At 39.5% G+C, this 21,479-nt stretch overlaps 1 protein-coding gene across 1 annotated transcript in view; it reads right to left on the reverse strand.

Moving 5' to 3' along the window:
• Nucleotides 1–21,479, reverse strand: part of LOC101270759 (assembly factor for spindle microtubules) — a 67,815-nt gene that overhangs the window by 37,647 nt on the left and 8,689 nt on the right. Inside the window, exons 2-10 of the mRNA XM_012538805.3 lie at nucleotides 18,754–18,897; nucleotides 17,105–18,599; nucleotides 8,201–8,305; nucleotides 7,652–7,798; nucleotides 5,696–5,941; nucleotides 5,350–5,417; nucleotides 2,900–3,041; nucleotides 2,228–2,358; nucleotides 1,540–1,715 (exon numbers count right to left, since the gene is read on the reverse strand). Of these exons, the coding sequence (XP_012394259.1) occupies nucleotides 1,540–1,715; nucleotides 2,228–2,358; nucleotides 2,900–3,041; nucleotides 5,350–5,417; nucleotides 5,696–5,941; nucleotides 7,652–7,798; nucleotides 8,201–8,305; nucleotides 17,105–18,599; nucleotides 18,754–18,897 (2,654 nt within the window). The remainder of the gene's footprint in view (nucleotides 1–1,539; nucleotides 1,716–2,227; nucleotides 2,359–2,899; nucleotides 3,042–5,349; nucleotides 5,418–5,695; nucleotides 5,942–7,651; nucleotides 7,799–8,200; nucleotides 8,306–17,104; nucleotides 18,600–18,753; nucleotides 18,898–21,479) is intronic.

Here is a 21,479-nt window from a genome sequence, read left to right on the forward strand (position 1 = left end):
CAGTTTTACAGTTTCCAAAGCCATGCTCTTATACCTATACCAGATAAGATAAAAATGTTTGAGTGCCTACCTTAAGAAGTCATTTATACCACAGTTTAAATTCAAACTCTTAGTATCATGTAGTGTTTTACACTAGACAAAGATCCCTGTTTCCACAGAAAAATCAAGCCCCAACTGATTACCACATACAGTTAAAATTTCGCAGAATTGTTTACAGGGCCGTATTTCTAAAGGTTAGGAAGCAATGTACGATCATTATAGGCCAACCACTCAGTCAACGTCTGAAGCGTTTCTGCAACACTAGACTGACTGCCACCTACAGCATCAGTGGATTAACCGTTCCCAAGTATCCTCAAATGACCTTGAAGACCTATGGCCATTTTGCTGACACTGAAGAAAACAGAAACTTGGTATGCAAGATCGAGTCTCTTAACTAGCAAGAGTTCCTGACCAATGACAAAGCATCAACACCCAACACTGGGAAATCCTCAGTAACTCCTATAAAAGCACAAAAATGTCCTTCATTGTCAAAAATAGCACTGAACATAAAGCCAATCACTGCTCCTCCTGGACAGTGGAAAAAGTCTAAAATCGTGAATTCCTACTGGCCAGAAAACAGATGTGGTGGCTTGGATTTATGAAATGAAAAATTAAATATAAAAATAATATGGAAAACATTATCAGCAAACGCTCTGGCCTATATGGAAATTACTCAAGTGAGAGGAAGCTACAGTAAAGTTCAAAAGACTGTTACCTTGCCATGAGAATATATGATCAGAGAAGAAAAGAAAGTTCATGGAGACTTAATTTAGAAGGCAACAAGGGACATGCATGCTGTTTTTGAAGAACTGGGGATTCACAGAGATATAGGGATCCCTTCTCACAAATGTCAAACATAATATAAATTAGAGAGTTTCCTAGAAACAAGACGGATGTCTTCAATCCACCTGTCCTAAAGAAGCCAACCAAGGCACAGTGTAAAGGCCACTCCTTCCAGAGCAGGCCCTGGTAACTGTTGTCACACCAAAGCCAATGTTGAGGATTCCAGTTTGTTACTGAGGAAACAGCGTGGGATCTGAAGCCAGACATCCGGAGCTGATGTCCACCACCACTGTATAAAACCTGGGCAAGCCACTTTACGTCTTCATCTCACGTGTCCTCACGTGTAAAACAAGGTTAACACGACTAAAACTGGTCTCAAACGATGCACTCATGAACCCACTGCAGACGTAAAGCATTATTTAAATGTCTGCTAATTTAATTAGTTCCATGCTTTCCCCAACTCCTATTCTGGGGTATCAGTGGTTCCTACTCAGACACTGTCACATGCCAGCAGGGAGAAAAAAATGTGGATAGGAGACAAGGTTTCTGGGCCTAAAATTGACACCATTTTCCCAAACTTATCCCAACTCTTTTAAACCCTAGATTTATCCCATTACGTAAAGGAGCAAGAAAGATTGTGTATGTATAGAAAAAAGTGTTTTCCAGAAAATTTTAGTCTATTCTAGTGAGCAAAATAATTCCATTTCTTATACTTACACAAGACGCACCCCACACTGCAAGTCTACAGCAAGATTTGTAACAGCAAAATCAAATTCATCAAAAGGTGTCTGAACATGGTTCACAGGTAATCCCAGGAAGCTCAGGTGACGGGAAAGGTCACCTTCACCACCTAGGAAGTTTCGTGAAAAAGCCAGAAGAATTTCTTTACTAGCCTATGGAAAAACAAGTGGCAGCTATTATATTCTAGAATTATAATTTTATTTACAATGAAAACAAATTCTTCAAATCATTCTGTGCATATAGAAATAAAATTAATAGTAGTATAAAAAGACGGTCAGTTTCATATCCTGTAGTAACAATGCGAAACTCATATATTTCCAATTTAAGACCTTTAAAGAAAGTGCTCATAATTAATAATACACTCTAAAAATTAGCATTAATTTGATAACATACTAAATTAGGAAAGAAATTTTCTCCCAAATTAATTCCTCAGAAGCATAGTGACATTCATTCTCAAATCAAAGTTAAGAACAGGGTGATATGCTGGTGAAATGTCAACCAATAAAAAGTTAGGCAGGGTTAGAACTACTGGGTAGGCGTTCTTATTCTACTCCAGAGTCCTGTTCTTTGGGAAACTCACTTTTTCTAAGGAGGAAATATACAATAAAAACAGGCAAAAGTCTTAACTGTGAAATATAAACCAAATATAAACTGAAAACTATACCTTGAACTCAGCATCTTTACAGAAGAGACAAGGATCGTGATCAATAAGTCTGGAGATTTTAGCATAATCAAGGAAACAAACCAGCAGCAATAGCTTTTTCAATGTAAACTTAGACAAAGCTTCTTCATGACCTGAAATAAAATACAAAAAAGCCTAGCAAGTTAACCTGTGCCCAAGTTTTTTTTTTTTTTTTTTGGTTCTGAATCTATTTTTCTATATTTATTTATTCTGTTGTGCTTTTAGTCTATATATCCCTACTAAGGATTCTTGAGATGTGTTTTATATTTTAAAGTCAAATTATCTTGGAATTCTTTATAAGATTATAAAACTTCTTATATTTACCTTTTTTTCTGGCTGGGTTGGTTGCTTTGTTTTGGCAGGGGGAACGTAAATTGGTGCAGCCACTATGGAAAACAGCATGGAGGTGCCTCAAAAAACTAAGACTAGAACTACATGTGATCCAGCAACTCCACTGCTGGGTATACATCCAAAGAAAACAAAAATGCTAATTCAAAAAAATACATGCACCCCAATGTTCATAGCAGCATCATTTACAAGAGATGGAAGCAACAACCTAAGAGTCCATCAACATAAGAATGGGTAAAGAAGATGTGGTATGTACATAATATATAGACATATAGATATATCTGCAGTTGAGGCAGAACCACTTACCATCTCCATATAGATGAGGAACGGTCGGGTGCCGGTACTCGGCTGCAATATCAGGATTCCAAAGCAAGCGATTCAGAATAAACATTGCCAACCCTGTGACGTCACTGTTGTCTTCCAAAGGGATGAGTTCTCCATATACTGTCTAAAAAGAAATTCATGCTAGAGTTGGGACTGTGTCATCTCTAAGGGGCAGTGGGATGCAAAAGGGGAAAGACAGACAATGACGGTCTAAGGAACTGGCGCTGTTCTACATCCTAGATAGCATGGGAATAATAGGAATATTTGCTACAACTCTTTGGACTGAACATATACGTTTTGTGCAATTTTTAGTGCATATAGTATATTTCACAATGAAAAAGAGACGAAAGCTCATGACTAAGACAAATTCTTAAAAATCATGTGACAAGTAATATTTACATTTTAATTTTTTCCTTTAAGAACTATCAAATGTAGGCCTGTTGCTCAAATTTAATTATAACTGTCCCACAGAGTATATCATGAAGGTACAACAGACACGTAAATAATTCTAAACTTTCGAATAGTTAACAAATGGAAAACCATCTGTAAACCATGGTTCTAAACTATCTGGGACGCTTAGATCTGTATATAATCAATGACTAAAATATGTCATTAATTTAACATCAATATGATTAGTATTAACGATTTTTAAAGCAATTAGAAAAAACTAAAAATATATCAAATTATATTTTATAATCTTACACTGACAAAACTAGACAAAAGCATGGGAAAGTATTAATATCTGCCAAAATACAGAAATTTTATCTTTATTTACTTTTTTTTTTTTTTTTGGCCTGTGATGCTTTTTTAAGATCCACAAAGGTCACACCCACTAGCAGAACCCTAAGGTGTGGTGTAAAGTAGAATGTTTTGTCCACAATTATTCATCCCTTCCTTCCCTTTAAAAGGTCTTATTCCCGGGCTTCCCTGGTGGCGCAGTGGTTGAGAATCCACCTGCCAACGCAGGGGACACGGGTTCGAGCCCTGGTTTGGGAAGATCCCACATGCCGTGGAGCAACTAGGCCTGTGAGCCACAACTACTGAGCCTGCGGGTTTGGAGCCTGTGCTCTGCAACAAGAGAGGCCGCGATAGTGAGAGGCCCACGCACCGTGATGAAGAGTGGCCCCTGCTCGCCGCAACTAGAGAAAGCCCTGGCACGGAAACAAGGACCCAACATAGCCAAAAAAAAAAAAAAAAAAAAAAAGGTCTTATTCCCAATAAATGGGATAGACTTTCTGTGTCTCTTGCAAGAGAACAAATATTTCTGCCTCATTTGTGTCTGGACAGGTAATGCACTTTGGCCAGAAATACGGTTGGTAGTGATGCACACTACATGTAAGCAGAAGTTTTCAAAGGCATTGCATGTTTCCACTGAACTCTCCTATGTTTTACTTCTGCCACAAAAAAGCTATGCCCCAAATAGACAGGTTCTACTTTAATTGAGGTTCTGGAACTATTTGACATGTGAAAGCACAGCCAGGTGATATATAATTTTCTAATTAATCTTTCACTGAAAGAAATAAGAAATTGAATTGAATTTCAAATCAATTGAAATAAGAATTAAAGTAAGAAGTCTTAGCAAGGACACTATCGAGCTGAGTGACCAGAGTAGGCTTCTTATTCATTGCCTCAATTCCTTGATAAATAGCCAGATTATTGTAAAGATTCCTTTCAGTACCAAAGTTTTTTAATGCAAAAGCCTAGAAGTAATTGAAGCAAGAATGAGATATCCCACATGACAAAAGTAAAAAGCCTGAACAAAATATGAGTACACCAGTAAAAGACTGAAGGAAATGGAAACACTGAGGATTGTAATAAAAGAATATTTTTAAGAGTCAACTCCTAGTGGCTTTCTAATTCAGTTAGTTTTAACATTCTAAATATTATTGAACCATGCCCCATGTAAAAAACTCAAATTCTGATGACGTTTCCATGAGAGGTGTTCCATCAAAATGGTTCCAAAGGCATCGGACTGGTGTAGATTCCAGTCCCGACCAGTCATTGGCATTCAGCGAGTCACTTAACATCTGAGCTTCTGTTTTGTCAGTGAAGTTGAAATAATAATACATACCTCACTGGGTTTTATAGAGATTTAAATATGGAAATGTATTTACAACACCCTGGCATTGTCATTGGTAAATGCTCAGAAAGGAGCTAACTATACTTGTTATTACATCTGGTACCAAATTATATATTGTATATATTTAAGAAACTAACAGGAAAATTGCTGTATAACAAAATGGCAATAATATATAATGATGGGGTCTATTAACCTAATGAGCATTTATTAAGGGACCTTAAATTTCATACTGAAAGATCAATTAAGCTAACCAAATGACTTTATAAGTGAAACCATCATTTTATTAAAGAGTCTATTAAAAGTATATAATAAAAAGATGTTCCTTTTTTCAAAAACTGAAAGGTGTACTTACCTCTAGGCCGATTCGTAGCCACAAAGGATTATATGACAACAGCCAATTCAAGACTTTCTGTCGTTCTCCTGGAATACATGTGAAAAGCAAGTAAGCTCAGATCACTAATCAAATAGAGACAGTAAATAAAATTTCATGGAGAGAAATCAGTGGCCAAAATGGCAAATCACATATATGAAATAAGTTAAAGTATACTTCCACTCTTTAATATACGTACATGATCACATTTAAGTTTGTGAAAGTTTAGACCACAAAGTGAAACCATGTACATATATTTGACTCTGAAATAAAAAATTTCTAGAGTATTTTTAAACAATTAATCTCAAGATTTCTATAATCTTCTTACCCACATCTTTCCAGAGGTGTCTGTCTTTTCGAACAATTAACCGCCTAGCTTCAATTTCAATTTCAAGCTTTTTCATAGCTTTAACCATTTTTTCAGAAGTAAATAAGCGACACGCAGCACGACGTAATCTATTCAAACTGCAGCGAGCGGTATAAGCTCTGAGAGACACTTCATCCTTGGTAGGAGCTCTCGGGACACTTATTTTATGTTGACTCTCCAGTCCCAAAAGAAGAGTGGAAGCATTTACTGGGTAAAAACGAAAGAAAGAATGTTTTTGGTTAAACAATATTTATATACATTTTAAAACCCTGCAATAAATGCAACTGACGATGGCCAAGACAGAACCTATTCCCCGCCCCTTCCAGCCTGCTTCTTCTCTTTCCCACCTCAAAATAAAGGTGTCGCCATTCACTCAGAACCTTAGGCCATGCTATCATTGCAACATCTTGGCTCTTGCCTTCAAACTGTACCCCAAGTCTAACCATTTCTCACAACCACTATTGTCCAGGTTCCAACATGATCACCTCTAACCCAGACTAATGGGAGAGCCTCCCTGACTGGTTTCGCTGCTTCCACCCTCTTTATAAATTAGAAAGCTAAGCTGCTAAAGAATGTGATTTGTTAAAATCAGTTAAATTTTGAAATGCAATTTGAATTTTTATAAAACACATTTTCTCTCAAAAAGAGAACTAAAAATCATGCTTTGTTTAACTTTTGGAAAATAAAGAAAAGTACCTCAGAGATCATCTAATGAAAGGGCCTTTTAATGTGAAATTCCCATACACACTTCTCTGACACTTACAGACCAGTGTCTGCTGGAACACTGCAGGCTGTAAAGTCAGCCTGGGTGTTGCTTTGGCAAGTTAATTTAACTTTGGCAAGTTAAATATTTTAAAGGGTTTTTCCTTAACTTGAGTAGAACTGATCCCTATACCAACTTCCATGGGAGAGCAGCCCAAGTGAAGCTTCCTTCTCTCAGGAGAAAACTCTTTAAATATTTGAAGGATATCATATTTCCATCCTGTTCTATACTTGAGTTTTTCTCTTTTCCAGAACAAACACTGAAATATTTTTAAAATTCCCCATATCAACTGGTTTTCAGAGCCCTCATAATTATATACTTGTCTACAAACTTCTTAAACTAAGGTACAGTGGAGACAACATCCCTAATCAGGCCACATAAGACTTAAATTGATTCACCAGGACATTACACTTTATTAATGCAGCTAAGACTGAACTGGATTTCTAGGCAGCCATGTCTCACTGTTAGTGCAGATTGAATCTATACTAAAGTAAAACCCATTCACTGCAAAGGCTAGAAATCGAACTGGCTGAGGAGCAGGAAGATAAAGCAAAAAGAAAAAGTAAAGTTCGGAACGTTCAGCACAAAATTCTCACCCGCACAATCTTGAGTATTTGTGTTAATGATCTAGCGAGCCATGCCATTAACTACAATATAATAAACATGTATAACTAAAGAATGAAAAATCACGTTAAAAAACTACCTGTTAAGGGACTTCCCTGGTGACGCGGTGGTTAAGAATCCGCCTGCCAATGCAGGGGACACGGATTCGAGCCCTGGTCTGGGAAGATCCCACATGCCGCTGAGCAACTAAGCCCGTGGGCCATAACTACTGAGCCTGCACTCTAGAGCCCCCGAGCCACAACTACTGAGCTCACGTGCTGCAACTACTGAAGCCTGCGTGCCTAGAGCCAGTGCTCCGCAACAAGAGAAGCCACCACAATGAGAAGCCCACGCACTGCAACGAAGAGTAGCCTCCGCTCGCCACAACTAGAGAAAGCCCACATGTAGCAACAAAGACCCAACATGGCCAAAAATAAATATAAAATAAATAAATAAATTTTAAAAATATATTAAAATAAAAATAAATATTTTTAAAAACTACCTGTTAAAACAAAAGTATTATTTAATTTAAACATTAACTAAATGTTTACCTTCAGAAATATTTGTTTTTACAGTGAAGTCATCAGGAGTTAATATAAAATTTAGCCACCAAGTAAAGGCCTGTTCCTGCTTTTCCTTCCAGCGTTCATCATAAAACATGTTTTTTGCAGCAAACGGCATTGGGTGTCTAGGAATACCTAAGAATACAATTAGGTTATGGCATAAGAAATTTTCCTTTAAATTATTATACAATCTATAGCAAAAGACCATTTTTACCAGCAAAACCACCTTTAAAACACTGAACAATGTTTGCTTTTTCACTACTTCCTAGAAATAGTTGAAAGCATTTTGGGTATAAAATGTAGTCAAAGTAAAAGAGAAAAAGTATGGCCGTACCTCCTGGTTTTTTAAAAATCCCAAGTAAAGTGGGTCAATTTCATTGAACTCTGAGAAAATATCCTGTTATTTGAATACACACTTTAACAATTTTTCAAAGCCTTTATTTGACAAAAAAGTATCAATTCATTTCCATTTGAAATGCAATTAATGCTTCATTCCATGTCAGTTTTTCATAGACTTTAAAGATATTAAACACTTGCCTGTTTTTAGTGGTTTTATGAAGGTCAAATTAGATTGTGCCACAGGAACAATGGGTTTTGTCTTTTTGTTTTTTTTTAAATTAGGAGTTCTGTGTCCTAAAGACTCTAAAATATATGAGAAAACAGAATAATAGCATTAAAAAAATGAAATAAATTCTGTGAATGAACTGCTGTCAAGTTAAGATTTGGGCTCTCCAAAATCATATCCGTTTAGAAAATGCTGAATAAACACTATGTGCCAGGGTATGAACTTGGGTAATAAAACTTATGTCTGGAAGTTACAGACCAGAAACTACAGTATATTTTGTGTCTACAGAAGCTAGGGTTCAGATTCAACCAGTTCACTGTGTGTGTATATACAGCAGACTCCGTGCCAGGTGCTGAGAACGCAGAATGGGAAGATGTGGTCCCGGCCCTCAGGAAGCTCTCGGTCTAGCACAGAAGTGTAGAAAGAATCACAATACACTGCATAAGGAGAAGTACACATGAGGAGTCATGGGACAAGGGGAGGGAGAGCTAAGTCACCTAAATGGCAGGCCAGCCTCCTGGCAGGGGTGAACCTGAGCTGACCCTGCAGTGGACGTGACACACCAGGAACGGGGCCTTCCACTGAACTGCAAAGTGCCCGGAGCCAAGAACACAGATAAGAAAAACAAGACAAAAAAGAGGTTGGAAGAGGTAGAAAAGAATTCAATACTATGAAAAATAACAGTGACAGCTAACAGTCGAATACTTTGTGCCAGGCACTATCAGAGTGTTGTAATTTAGGTTACCTCATGCAGTCATCACCAGAAACCTATGAGAAGTGCGCTTTTATTCTCTACATTTTATGGAATCAGGATACTGGAGCTTAGAGCAACTAAGCCACTTGGTCAAAGTCACGCATGCTAGTAGGTGGCAGAGCTGGACAGTATAGCTCCAGAGCCTGCACTATTATTCAGTTAGAAGTACCTGGTGGGCCAGTGAAGGATTAAAGTCCAGGCAGTAACACCATCATATATATTTCAGAAGACAGAATGGACAATGGAGTGAAAGGAGTCAAGCGTAGAGATGGAAGCCAAAAGGAAGCTATCCCAGGGGCCTAAGTTAGCTATGATGAGAACTTAAAGGAACACGGAAGCAGTGGAGACAGATTAGAGAAGAGTTGTTTTCACAGCAGAACTAACAAGGCTTAATGTCAACTGACTAGGCAAGTGATGGAGAATGAGAGCCCCGATGGGTCCCCGTGCCTCACCCCGGTGATGAGGGAGACAGTGGGTGGTCCCTACAAGTAACCTGTCCGAACGCAGTTCACTCCCTCAAAGGCAGGTTTCACACCAGCTCGCGCTGCTGCTCAATACAAACAAGAAGCCAATAAAGACAGAGGAGGGAAAGCTAAGGCCCAGGGCAGAATCCAGCCCATGGCTGTTTGTGTACAGTCTGTAAGCTAAGAAGAATTTTCACATTTATAAATACTAGTTGGAAAAAAAAGAAAAACCCTCCAAACAATTATATTTCATGACACATGAAGATGATATGAAATAGTCACACCTGTTCATTTACACATTGTCCATGGCTGTTTTCCCTTCCACAATGGCAGAGCTCAGCAGCTGTAACAGAGATCGTATGTCCTGCAAAACCTAAATATTTACTATCTGGACCTTTAGAGAAAAAGTTTGCTCAGCTTTGATTTAGAAGAGTTGCAAATCTACTCCAACTGTCAAAATAAAGAGTATGACCAAATTGTTACATAATAGTTATTAGGTTATAAGGGTCTTTGCACTGTAACATATTTAAAAATAAAAATATGAGGAAAAGTTCCTCATTCTGAAGGCTTGCAAAAGCTGGCCCCTCCACCTAGAACCATTTTATTCTGTGGGAACCTTCTTTGGACAGGTCTCACAGCTTCTTGTCAGTCACGTAAAGCCAAGTAAAGTGCCCCCACTTCTGTGCTTTCATGATTCCCTGTGCATAACTCAAAGGACTGGGAACAACTTGAGGACAGGAATGATACCTTTTCTCCTTGTAGCCACAGAGCCTAGAACAATGCATAGGACATAGTAGGTACCTTATCAAGGTTGAATAAATGCATCTTGAAAAACTGACTTCTTTTTCTGCTCTCCTGGGTTTGTCAGAATAGAAAGAAGGCAGACACTCTTAGTGAGTTACCATGCTCATAAATCAGATATCCAGTGTGTGCAATTCTCTTTAAACCTTGCAAAGAGGTTCAGCTCAGCTAGGCAGCCACCTCAAACAAACTGCAGGTTCAAGTGTCAACACATCTGTGGTTTATTTGCTCATTCATTCATTTACTGTGTCATTCATTCATCATTTAGTGTACACCTTGTAGGAGGTCAAAACAGATATGTTCCTTACATTCAAAGAATTTGTTATCTGGTCAGAATATTTCTATAGGAAATAAAATGATGCGAGCAAAGAAATGGAGTTAACAGGTAGATACGAGATGTCTCGTATGCTGCATTCAAATTTGCTAAGGGAATATACATAGAGGAAAAAGTCATCAGGGAATAAAGTACTAGAAATCAGTGAAAGATTTGAGTTAGTGAGAAAACAACATATATGAAAGTTAATAAGAGGATGCATGGTCAGGAACAAGATAAGGATGCCCACTCTCATTACTTTTATTCAACATAATCTTGAAAATCTTAGCCACAACAATTAGGCAAGAAAAAGAAAGAAAAGCCATCTAAATTGGAAAGTAAGAAGTAAAAACTGTCACTATTTGCAGATGACATGATGCTATATATATGGAAAACCCTAAAGACACCACCAAAATACTGTTAGAACAATAAACAAATTCAATGAAGTTGCAGGATATAAAATCAATGTACAAAAGTCTGCTGCATTTCTGTACACTAATAACAAACTATCGGAAAGATTCTTACCACATCAAAAAGACTAAAATACCTAGGAATAAATTTAACCAAGGAGGTGAGAGGCTTGTACACTGAAAACTATAAAACATTGTTGAAAGAAATTGAAGAAGACACAAATAAATGGAAAGATATTCCTATGTTCATGGATTTGAAGAATTAACACTGTTCAAATGACTATACTATCCGAAATCTACAGATTCAATGCAATCCCTATCAAAATTCCAATGGCATTTTTCACAGAATGAAAACAAACAATCCTAAAATTTGTATGGAACCATCAAGAAAGACCTCAAATAGCCAGAGCAATCTTGAGAAAGAACAAAGCTGGAGGCATCATGCTCCCTGATTTCAAACTAGACTCAAAAGCTACAGTAATCAAAACAGTATGATATTGGCATAAAAACAGACACACAGATCAGTGGAACAGCATAGAGCCCAGAAAAAAACCCATGCACATATAGCCAATTAATTAATGACACAGGAGCCAAGAATATACAATGGGGAAAGAAGAGTCTCTTCAATAAATGGTGTTGGGAAAATTGAACAGCCACATGCAAAAATATGAAACTAGACCACTATCTTATACCATACACACAAAAAGTAACTCAAAATGGATTAAAGACTTAAATGCAAGACCTGAAGCCATAAAACTCTTAGAAGAAAACATAGGGGGTAAGCTCCTTGACATCAGTCTTGGCAATGATTTTTTTGATCCCACATCCAAAGCAAAGGCAACAACAGTAAAAATAAACAAGTGGGACTACATCAAAATAAAAATCTTCTGCACAGCAAAGGACATCACCAACCAAATGAAATGGCAGCCTACTGAATGGGAGAAAATATTTGTAAATCATATATCTGATAAGGGGTTAATATCCAAACTATATAAAGAACCCATACAATTCAACAGCAAAAAGCAAACCATCTAACTAAAAAATGGACAGAAGAGCTGAATAGACATTTTTCCAAAGAAAACATACAGATGGCTAACAGATACATGAAACCATGCTTACATCACTAACCATCAGGGAAAGGCAAATCAAAAGCACATTGAGCAAATCACCTCACACCTGTCAGACGGCTGTTATTAAAAAGACAACAAATAACAAGTTTGGAAGGGTGTGGAGAAAAGGGAACCCTTGTTGGTGCAGCCACTATGGAAAACATTATGGAGATTTATCAAAAAATTTAAAACAGAACTACCAAATGATCCAGTACTTCCACTCCTGGGTACTTTCTGAAGAAATGAAAACACTACCTTGGAAAGACACATGTTCACAGCAGCATCATTTACAACAGCCAAGGTGAAAACAACCTAAGTGGTCACTGATGTTGTATACATATGCCATGAAATATTAATTAGCCATAAGAAAGAAAGAAATCTTGCCATTTTCAACAACATGGATGGATCCTGAGGGCATTATGCTGACTGAAATAAGTCAGAGAAAGACAAATACCACATGATCTCACTTACATGTGGCATCTGATGGAAACACAAAAACAAAAAACAAACTCACAGTGCTTCCCTGGTGGCGCAATGGTTGAGAATCTGCCTGCCAATGCAGGGGACACGGGTTCGAGCCCTGGTCTGGGAAGGTCCCACATGCCGCGGAGCAACTAGGCCCGTGAGCCACAACTACTGAGCCTGCGCGTCTGGAGCCTGTGCTCCGCAACAAGAGAGGCCGCAACAATGAGAGGCCCGTGCACGGCGATGAAGAGTGGCCCCCCGCTCACCGCAACTAGAGAAAGCCCTCGCACAGAAACGAAGACCCAACACAGCCAAAAATAAATAAAATTTAAAAAAAAGAAAATAAACTTGTTTAAAAAAAAAAACAAATAGATACAGAGAACAGATTGGTGGTTGCCAGAGATGGGGCTGGGGGTGGTGGTGAAATGGGTGAGGGGGGTCAAAAGTTACAAACTTCCAGTTATAAAGTAAGTCCTGGGGGTGTGATGTCCAGTAGGGCGGCTGGATAAGACTGCGCTGTGTATTTGAAAGTTGTCGTGAGAGCAAATCTGAAAAGCTCCCACATAATAAGAAACAATTTTTTATTATAATTATGTATGCTGAGAGATGTTAAGAACAACAACAAAAGAGGATACCTGGACGGAATGGCAAGAGTAGCATGGCGAGAATGTTGTTGAATAATAAGACAGCAGGCTGGATAAGGGGAGGTCACATGAAGAGAATCTTAAATGACAGAATAAGGAGCTTGGAAATCATCTGGTGACAGCAGAGGGCCGCTGAAGGTTCTGAGGAAGGAAGCAGGTAAAGCCACGTCCTGGACACCAAGTGCCTCGAGCTAACTGGCACATCACAAGTTTGAGGTTGGTGGATCTCCAAAACTGTCATCCTTGGTCAGTGCCCAAAATAAAAACCTCATGTCTACCCGCTCTCTCGCTTTCTCAAATCACAGTAGGATAGAAAGATGTGGTAGAACATGCACGTTGCAGACAGGGAGACCTGAGTTTAAACCGTGGCTCTATTTTAGGAGATTTTGTGACCTTGGGCAAGTTACTGGCCCTTTTGAGGCTGATATAAGGGACTTAGAGAAGGAAGTCATTCTATACAGAGGGGACAATTAACAGCAAATACCCTGAGGGAAGAGAATGTTGAAGGGTCAAGGATAACAAGGAAGCCAGGGTGACAGAAGCAAGAAGGACAGAGAGGAACGACGGAGGTTGGGAGGAGATTGGAGCAACACAGACCTTACAGGGCCTTGTGCATCATCATTGTAAGAACTTGGCTTCCAGTGAGACGAAAGGTCATCAGGGGCATAATAACGGACAATGTTAGCATCCACTTAACAAATATTTGAAAAGTATGGCCCTGGTTGCTAAGTGGAAAATAGACTCCAGAGAAGGCAAGGGTGAAAGCAAGATCTGTTAGGGGGCTTGCAGAGTCACAGACAGGCTCGGATGGTGCCATCAGAAATGGTGAGAAGTGATCCAATCCTGAATGTATTGATACTTGGAAGGAACAGAAGATAGGATTTGTCAATGGACTGAATTTGCAATCAGGCAGACCGTGTGCATTTATAGAGAAAGGGTAGGAGAGAAACACACTTAGGGACAATCCCAAGCTTTGGGGCCTGAAATGAGGGGAGGTCATAACAGAAGTGCTGTGTCGGGAGTGATACACCAGGTACACGTGTCACGGGAGTGGGGATAGCAAAGGGCTGGTTTTGGACAAATTAAAGATGCTCATTTGGCAGTCAAGTAGAAATACTAGATGTTGGATAAATGAGTCTACAGATTAGCGGTCCATCCCAAAGATATAAAATCGTGAGGCCTCCATGTACAGATAGTATTGAAAGCTGTGAGATGGCCTGAGATCGTTAAGGGAATGAGGGAAAGTATAAACAAGGTTCAGTGACTAAGTCTTCCTGTACTCCAAGGTTGGGAGGCTGGAGAGACACAGTGCTCCAAAGAGAAACCTGAGAAGCAGCCAGTGCCGCGGGAAAAGAACCAGGAGGAAGTGCGGCTGGCAGGATAAAGCATTTCGAGAAGAAGGAGATTCAAAGCATCAGTCTGCCTAAGAGTTCAAGATGAAGACTGAGAAATAACCACTGGACTCAAAGTGTGGATGTGTTCATGACCTTGACAGGAAAAGTTTTAGTAGAGTCGTCAAAATCTGGTTGAAGCGGTTTCAGCCAATAGGTGAGGAATTGGAAACAGCTAACATAAGCAACCTTCAAAGTGACTTTTTTTTTTACACTAGAAAGCACCTTTTAATTCAAGCACGATGTTTACCCGGAAAAGTATACAGAACTCAGTGAACTATCACAAAGTGGATACCTAGGTTCTTTCAAAGAGTTTTGCTTAAAAGAAATCAGAAGAAAGGAGCAGGGCCTGAACGGGTAAGTGGTATCAGCAAAAAGTCTTTGTTTCTTTAGGAGCTGGAGGTAAGAACGGCACATCTGTGTGTCAATCAGAAATGACCCAGTAGGGAGTAAAACACTGGAGATGTGGGAGAGAGAAGGCAGCTGCTAAAGCAACGTCCGTGTAGAGGGCGTCGGGCTTTTGGTGCCGGTAGAGCCCGGCCTCACTGGGCGTGCAGACCTTTCAGGCTGTAATAGGAGGGAAGGGAGCCGTGCATGAAAACACAGCGGGGTGGTGGATGCTGCGGAAGTTTCCCTCAGTGAGGCAGGAAGCAGGTTGGGGAAGGAGCAGAGCGCCAGCTCCGGAGCCCTCCTGACCAGGTGGTACCCCAGCCCAACCACTTACCACCCGTGACCTTAGGCAAATTACTCAGCGTCTGGATGCGTACATTCCCTCATCTTCAACATGTATTCATGACAACATCTACTCGGTATGATTGCTGTAGGTAGGTATGAGAGGAGGAAATAGCAAAGCACTTACAACCGGGGCCGCGGAGAACGCAGTCAGTAAATGTTCACTGCTGTTATCCATCCTGAGTGGAGGGAGGGGGTGCTCGAGAAGAAGGGAGGGATGAGATAGGCTGCAGCAAAGTGATAAAGTCAATAAGCCGGGAGGATAGAGCCAAGAGGAGCTACGGGCTTCACTGCGGTTAGTGGTCAGGAATTTGAAGACCAACCAGCAAGGTCCAGGCACAGAGCAGGCAGACTTGGGCTGGGATTGGAATTTGCCAGACAAGCACAATGAACGGAAGAGAGGTGAACAAAAGGATTATGAGGAACTGTGGAATCCAAGCTGAATAAGTAAGAAAGTGAGGATATAATGAGGTGAGGGCTGGGGAAATGGGGCTGGATTAGTTGGGTTCTAGAGAAAATGCTGAGATCATAGCGAGGGAGACGCCTTTAGGACAGTGTGGCCTAAGTACGCTGGAGCTAACACGCCAGGATACTGGAAGGCTCTCCTACAAGAATCTTGGGATCATAAAGAATCATCGTAAAGTAGTAGTTTTGGAGAAGGTCTCGTGAGCCAAATGTAAAAATCTCGAGTTATCTCTCACTGTAACAAGGAGAACTCTGGGTGGGATAGTATGAAAAATGAACTTCAAGCTGTTTGCTGCTGTTTGCTTTCTTTTCGTTTGTTTTTAAGGAAGAAAGGAGAAGCAATAGTCTGGAAGCAGATATGAGACGGCGGGCGGTCCATTGTCCCACCGAGATACTCAAGGCCAGAGGAGCGGGAGAGAAGACAGCCAGTGCTGGAGAGGGTTGCATGAGGGCAGTGTTCTCGGGGGAGGGCCAGGCTCAGCGTGGGAACAGGAGGGAGTATCCAGAAGACAGGTGCTAAGGAAGGGCAGTGAGTCCACAGGGCACAGACCCTGTAAAGAGCTGCGGAGGAGTGGAAGATGGTCCCAGTTAGGCGGTGTGCAAAGAAAAATGAGATAAAATACAGAGGGGGATATTTCCTAGGAGTCCTAGAACTCTTTTAAAATTACCTGTTAAATAACCTGTGTGGTTTGTTTCCCTGTGGGGACCTTGATTGGCGTCTGAGGGAACTGGGGTTAAAAGGTCATGATGGGATTGGCCCTAACAGTTTTCAAGGCAGACAGCGGTAGTACGGCTGTGAGCGCTAGGGAAGGAATGGTGACGTTTTCCCTAAAGGAATGAGGAGCTCAGGTGCCCCGTCTTCATTCCTAAATAACGGCCAAGTAAAGGCTGAGCAGAATGATGTCCCCGGAGCACAGGGAGTGTAAAGGCCTCCTCTGCATCCCCCCAGGTGGTGTGATGGGGCCAGGCATTCACCGGGTCCTCCCATCAGGGCCTGGACTAAGGTGAGGCACGTAAAGTACAACACTAGAGGCGGGGGCCAAAAACCTCAGTCATCAAGTATTTTAATGCAAAATTTTTAAAAAATCAAAGTTAATGCAGAAAAATCACGATGAACAAAATGTTAAAAGTTTAAAAAAGAACGAGATCACAGTGATTGCAGAATTCAGCCCTGCGCTACGTTTGCTCCATCTTCCACTAAGCAAATTGGTAAATGAAAAGTACAAGTAAATTCAAGCTTATCGATAGTAATTTACTAAACCAAAAGAAACAGAAAATATGCCCTGCATAGCTATACTTTCATTAAAGATTTTATTAACAAGACTCACCAGTTTTCTTCTTCAGCTTTAACTTCTCTTTGTTGCTAATACGTTTCGAGGTGGAGGTTATCACTTTCTTTGTGTTTTTAACAGTTGATGTTTTGGACTCCACAGGAGAATAATGGATCCTTTTGATTTCTTGTACTTCTGTGTATTCTGTAACTGTAACCTTCAAATTTGCATCTTCTGTGTTTCCCTCACTCTTTCTTTTACGAGCAACTAAAGCTACCTTTGAGGGAGGAGTTATCACATTTTTACAACTCTTAGGTCTACTCAGTATTAAATCTCTAGCTGGAAGAAAAGAATGAAAATCACCTTTCTCTTTGTGATCATCTGTTTCTTTTTCACACTCACCCACTACAACACTGAGACATCTTTTTGCCTTCGGTTTATCAGCCTCCGTTTGGTTTTCTCTGGCACAAGTGGGCTTTCTTTTAGTAACAGTGGCAGAAAGTATTGGGCGTCTCTTAAGAGGTTTATCGTGGCTGTGACTAGAAATATCCTGAACTGCAGAAAATTTAGGCTGGTTCCGTTTCTTAAAAGTATAACAATTTGACTTCATTTCTAAAGCTTTGGATTCTTCAAAAGTAGCTTTTGGAGATTTTGAACCCTGACATTCAGGAATACAAGGTAAAACTTCATTTTTTCTCTCATCCTGAGAAGGTTGTGAGGCCTGAGAATTTACATTTGATAATGGTGACAATTTACATGTTTGCTGAGATACACATATGTATGCCATATTATCTTTTAAAAATTGATTTGGGGATAGAATTGGATTAATTGACTCTGATTCTAGATCCTGATTTAGTCCATAATTATCATTTATGAAAGAATCTGGACTTAAAATTGTCCGATAAATTTCACATACACTTTTTGACTCCAAAATCACAGGCCTTGAATTACCTTTCACACACATGCCTGGTGAAAGACACATCACTAATTCTCGTTCATTATTAGCTGCACGGCTGTTATTCACAAAGGACTCCGGACTTAGAAAATTTCCTTGGCTTTGTGTGATGTTCAACGTTGAAGAATAGTTTGGGGTAAGAGTAAGTTTACTGTTCTCTTCAATTTGGCCACTAAGATTATTTATGTAGTCAAAGGAAGTTTCAGTTATAACTGTCTCATTAAAATGAAAATCGTTTACAATGTTGGCACCTTCTACTTTTAATACTTCCCCATTTTCAGATGCAGGAAGGGATGTGTAGGTAGTAGACTGATGGACAGAAACTGGCAAGCAGGTCTCCCCATGGCACTCTTGGAAAGTGGGACTGATAGGTGATATGGGTATTTTATTTTCTTCAAGGATTAAAGAATTGTTTTCTGTTGGGGAACAGCTTTCGTTCGTAGCCAGATTCTCACATGCTTGTAGTGGGCTCCTAACTCTGTCAAATTTTGAGGAAACATTAAATGTTTTATTTACATTTTGAATATTTGAAATCTTCTGGTTATGACCTGAAGAGGCTGATACTTTCTTTTTATTAATGGTATCCCAAAGACTCCTCTGCAAAAATAAGAAAACATACAGATTAAGTTGATAACTATTGAATAGTACCTTTAAGCAAAATTATGTATGCTACCTCAAGACTGTTAACAAAATAATTTTTACATATTATTATTTTCCTAGAGTAAATTACAGAATGATGAAAACTTAGTACCTTTTTCTTTTTCGGCTCTTCTGCATTTCCTAGTAATATAGCTTGGTGTTTCAGAACATCATTTACAAGAAATGTCACGATCTCTCTTACTCGGCCTCCTTTTAACGGTGTCCAGGTAATAGAAATAACAATTTTTTCTTTAGGCTATAATCAAAAGAATACATTTTAAATGACTATAACAGTAGTGATGTATAATAACCAAAATATATTATATGCAACTTAGAATACAGTAGATGATTAATAATTGTTACTCACCAATACTCTATACCCTAACAACATTTAGAAATCAAATATATTTTCCTACCCTATCTCATTTCATTATAAGGAAAAAAGTTACTAGCAATAACAAGCGTCACAACAAAATAAAATTATAATAATCACTCAGTGGTTTTTAAAAATTTAATCACATATTTCCACTTCTTTAGAATATGTACAGAACCTCTATTTCAAATATAATGACCTTACATTAGAAAAATTTTTCAAAAAGCAATGTAAAGATGATCAGCTAAATTCCTTGCTCTCCACTTCTCTAAAGTCCATATTATTATTGATATTTGTTAAATACTTACTTTGTTCCAGGCATAGTTTCCGGTATCTAATATAACTAGTCAAATCCTCACATCCCTAGGAAGCAGATACTGTGATGATGCACGTTTTACAGATGAAGTAATCAAGGTCCAGAATGCTTTAAGTATTTTGCCAAAGTCATACCGCTAGTAATTAGAACCCAGGCAGTCTGAGTCCAGAGTTTAAACCTTAACCGCTACACCCTACAGCCTGGCAGGAATTTGCAAAATGCAAAACCCTCACATGACAAAACAAACTCTGTCTTTGTTGTTTTTCAGGGGAAAAAAAAGACAAGTTTTGTTTGTTTGTATGTATGTATGCATGTATTTAGACAAATTAAAATAGAAGTTTTACTGCAGAAGTTGTATTACGGTAATGCTGGAAGGGAGGAGAGATGGTAGACCAACTACCAACATTAGGACCCACGATCACACAACCCGAAAGACAAGAAATGGTAGAGCTGAACTGGTATCAGCCTCACAGAGGAGGTCAGACCTTTACAGCTTTTCCCCTGGACAGAAAAAGCAATTCTCCTGTCCTCTTCACAGTACCTGGGCTTCTCAGAACTCATACTCCTAGAGTTTAGTTATACAGGTGCCTGTTTTTAGTACCAAGCTTGCCTGCCATATAATAAAAGTCCTTACTTTGATATCTGTCTTTTATTCCCTTCCCTATGCTTGGCCATGGGCCCAGTAGAAGCATACTCCAGTTTCATGATACTGAATGAATATCTTTGGATCTTTCTTGTTGAATTATGCTAACTCAGTTAAGTGACCAGATACAGCAAAAACAACAAGAATAAAATCATAAGAAAAACTCTGGTGAAGGCTAGCCTCCCCCTTGTCTGGCCTTGCAGAATTCCCGAGCTTCTCAACAACTTAGTATCCATAATTAGGTGAGTGTCCGAGACTCACTTTCAGAGCTCTGAAGGCCTCAGTAGATGGATAAACTGGAAAAATCTCAGTCCCAGAGACCACACACACCATCTTCAACCCACCTGTTGTTATCCTAGGTCAGATCAGACTCACCCAACTCTAATAAAAGGAAGAGGGATTATAAACCCCGAATTTATAGCTTAAATGGGCTTTGTCTCATTTCACTAAATTTCAACTCATCACTTTGTTAAATTAATGTTTAACAGCACATCTGTGGTAGGCTAGATTATTTTGGTTCCAGGCTAGGATGTTTCTGGTTCTGTGATGTGTGCTCCCCATATAGAAATCATTAGGTCAGTGAATGTTCTTTCTTTTTTTGTCATATACAGACATACCTTGTTTTATTTTTCTTTATTTCGCTTCATAGATACTGAATTTTTTTTTTTTTTTAACAAATTGAAGGTTTGTGGCAACCCTTCATTGAGCAAGTCTACTGGTGCCATTTTTCCCACAGCATTTGCTCACTTTGTATCTCTGTGTCACATTTTGGTAATTCTTGCAATATTTCAAACTTTTTCATTATAATATTTGTTCTGGTGCTCTGTGATCTTTGATGTTAGCATTGTAATCGTTTGGGGTCCAGGAACTGAGCCCATAGAAGACAGCAGCCTTCACTGAGAAATGCTGTGTGTGTTCTGACTGCTCCACTGACCAGCTGTTCCCCCGCGTCTCTCCCTCTTCCTCGGCCTCCCTGTTCCCTGAGACACAACAACATTGAAATTAGGCCAATGAACAACCCTGCGACGGTCTCTAAGTGTTCCAGTGAAAGAAAGAGTCGCATGTTTCTCACTTTGAATCAAAAGCTAGAAATGATTAAGCTGAGAGAGGAAGGCATGTCGGAAGCGTTGACAGGAGGAAAGGTGGGCCTCCTGCGTCCAGCTGTGAAGGAAAAGGAAACGTTCTTAAAGGTGATGACCTATTTAAGATCATTTAAAACTCAAAATGGAGCAACTGTTGTTCGGGCATCCAAAATGGAACCTGGTGGCCATCGTGGATGTGGTTTTAGACACATTCCTGCATCAGTAAGAACCTGAATTTTCTGAACGGTATCAGACTCAAGGATACTGAGGTAGGAGATAGACGGGCCCTTGGGCTGGACAGCTGGTGTTTGTCAAGCGGAGGAAAATCTGTTCTCCCTGGACACTCCAAGGACAAAGTTAATGGCAGGAGCTGAGCTCTGCTGGAGTAACAAGATAAGATGACCACTCCTGACTCCTTGGGGGT

The sequence above is a fragment of the Orcinus orca genome, chromosome 1 (genome assembly GCF_937001465.1).
Source record: "Orcinus orca chromosome 1, mOrcOrc1.1, whole genome shotgun sequence".
NCBI classification, from domain to species: Eukaryota; Metazoa; Chordata; class Mammalia; order Artiodactyla; family Delphinidae; genus Orcinus; species Orcinus orca.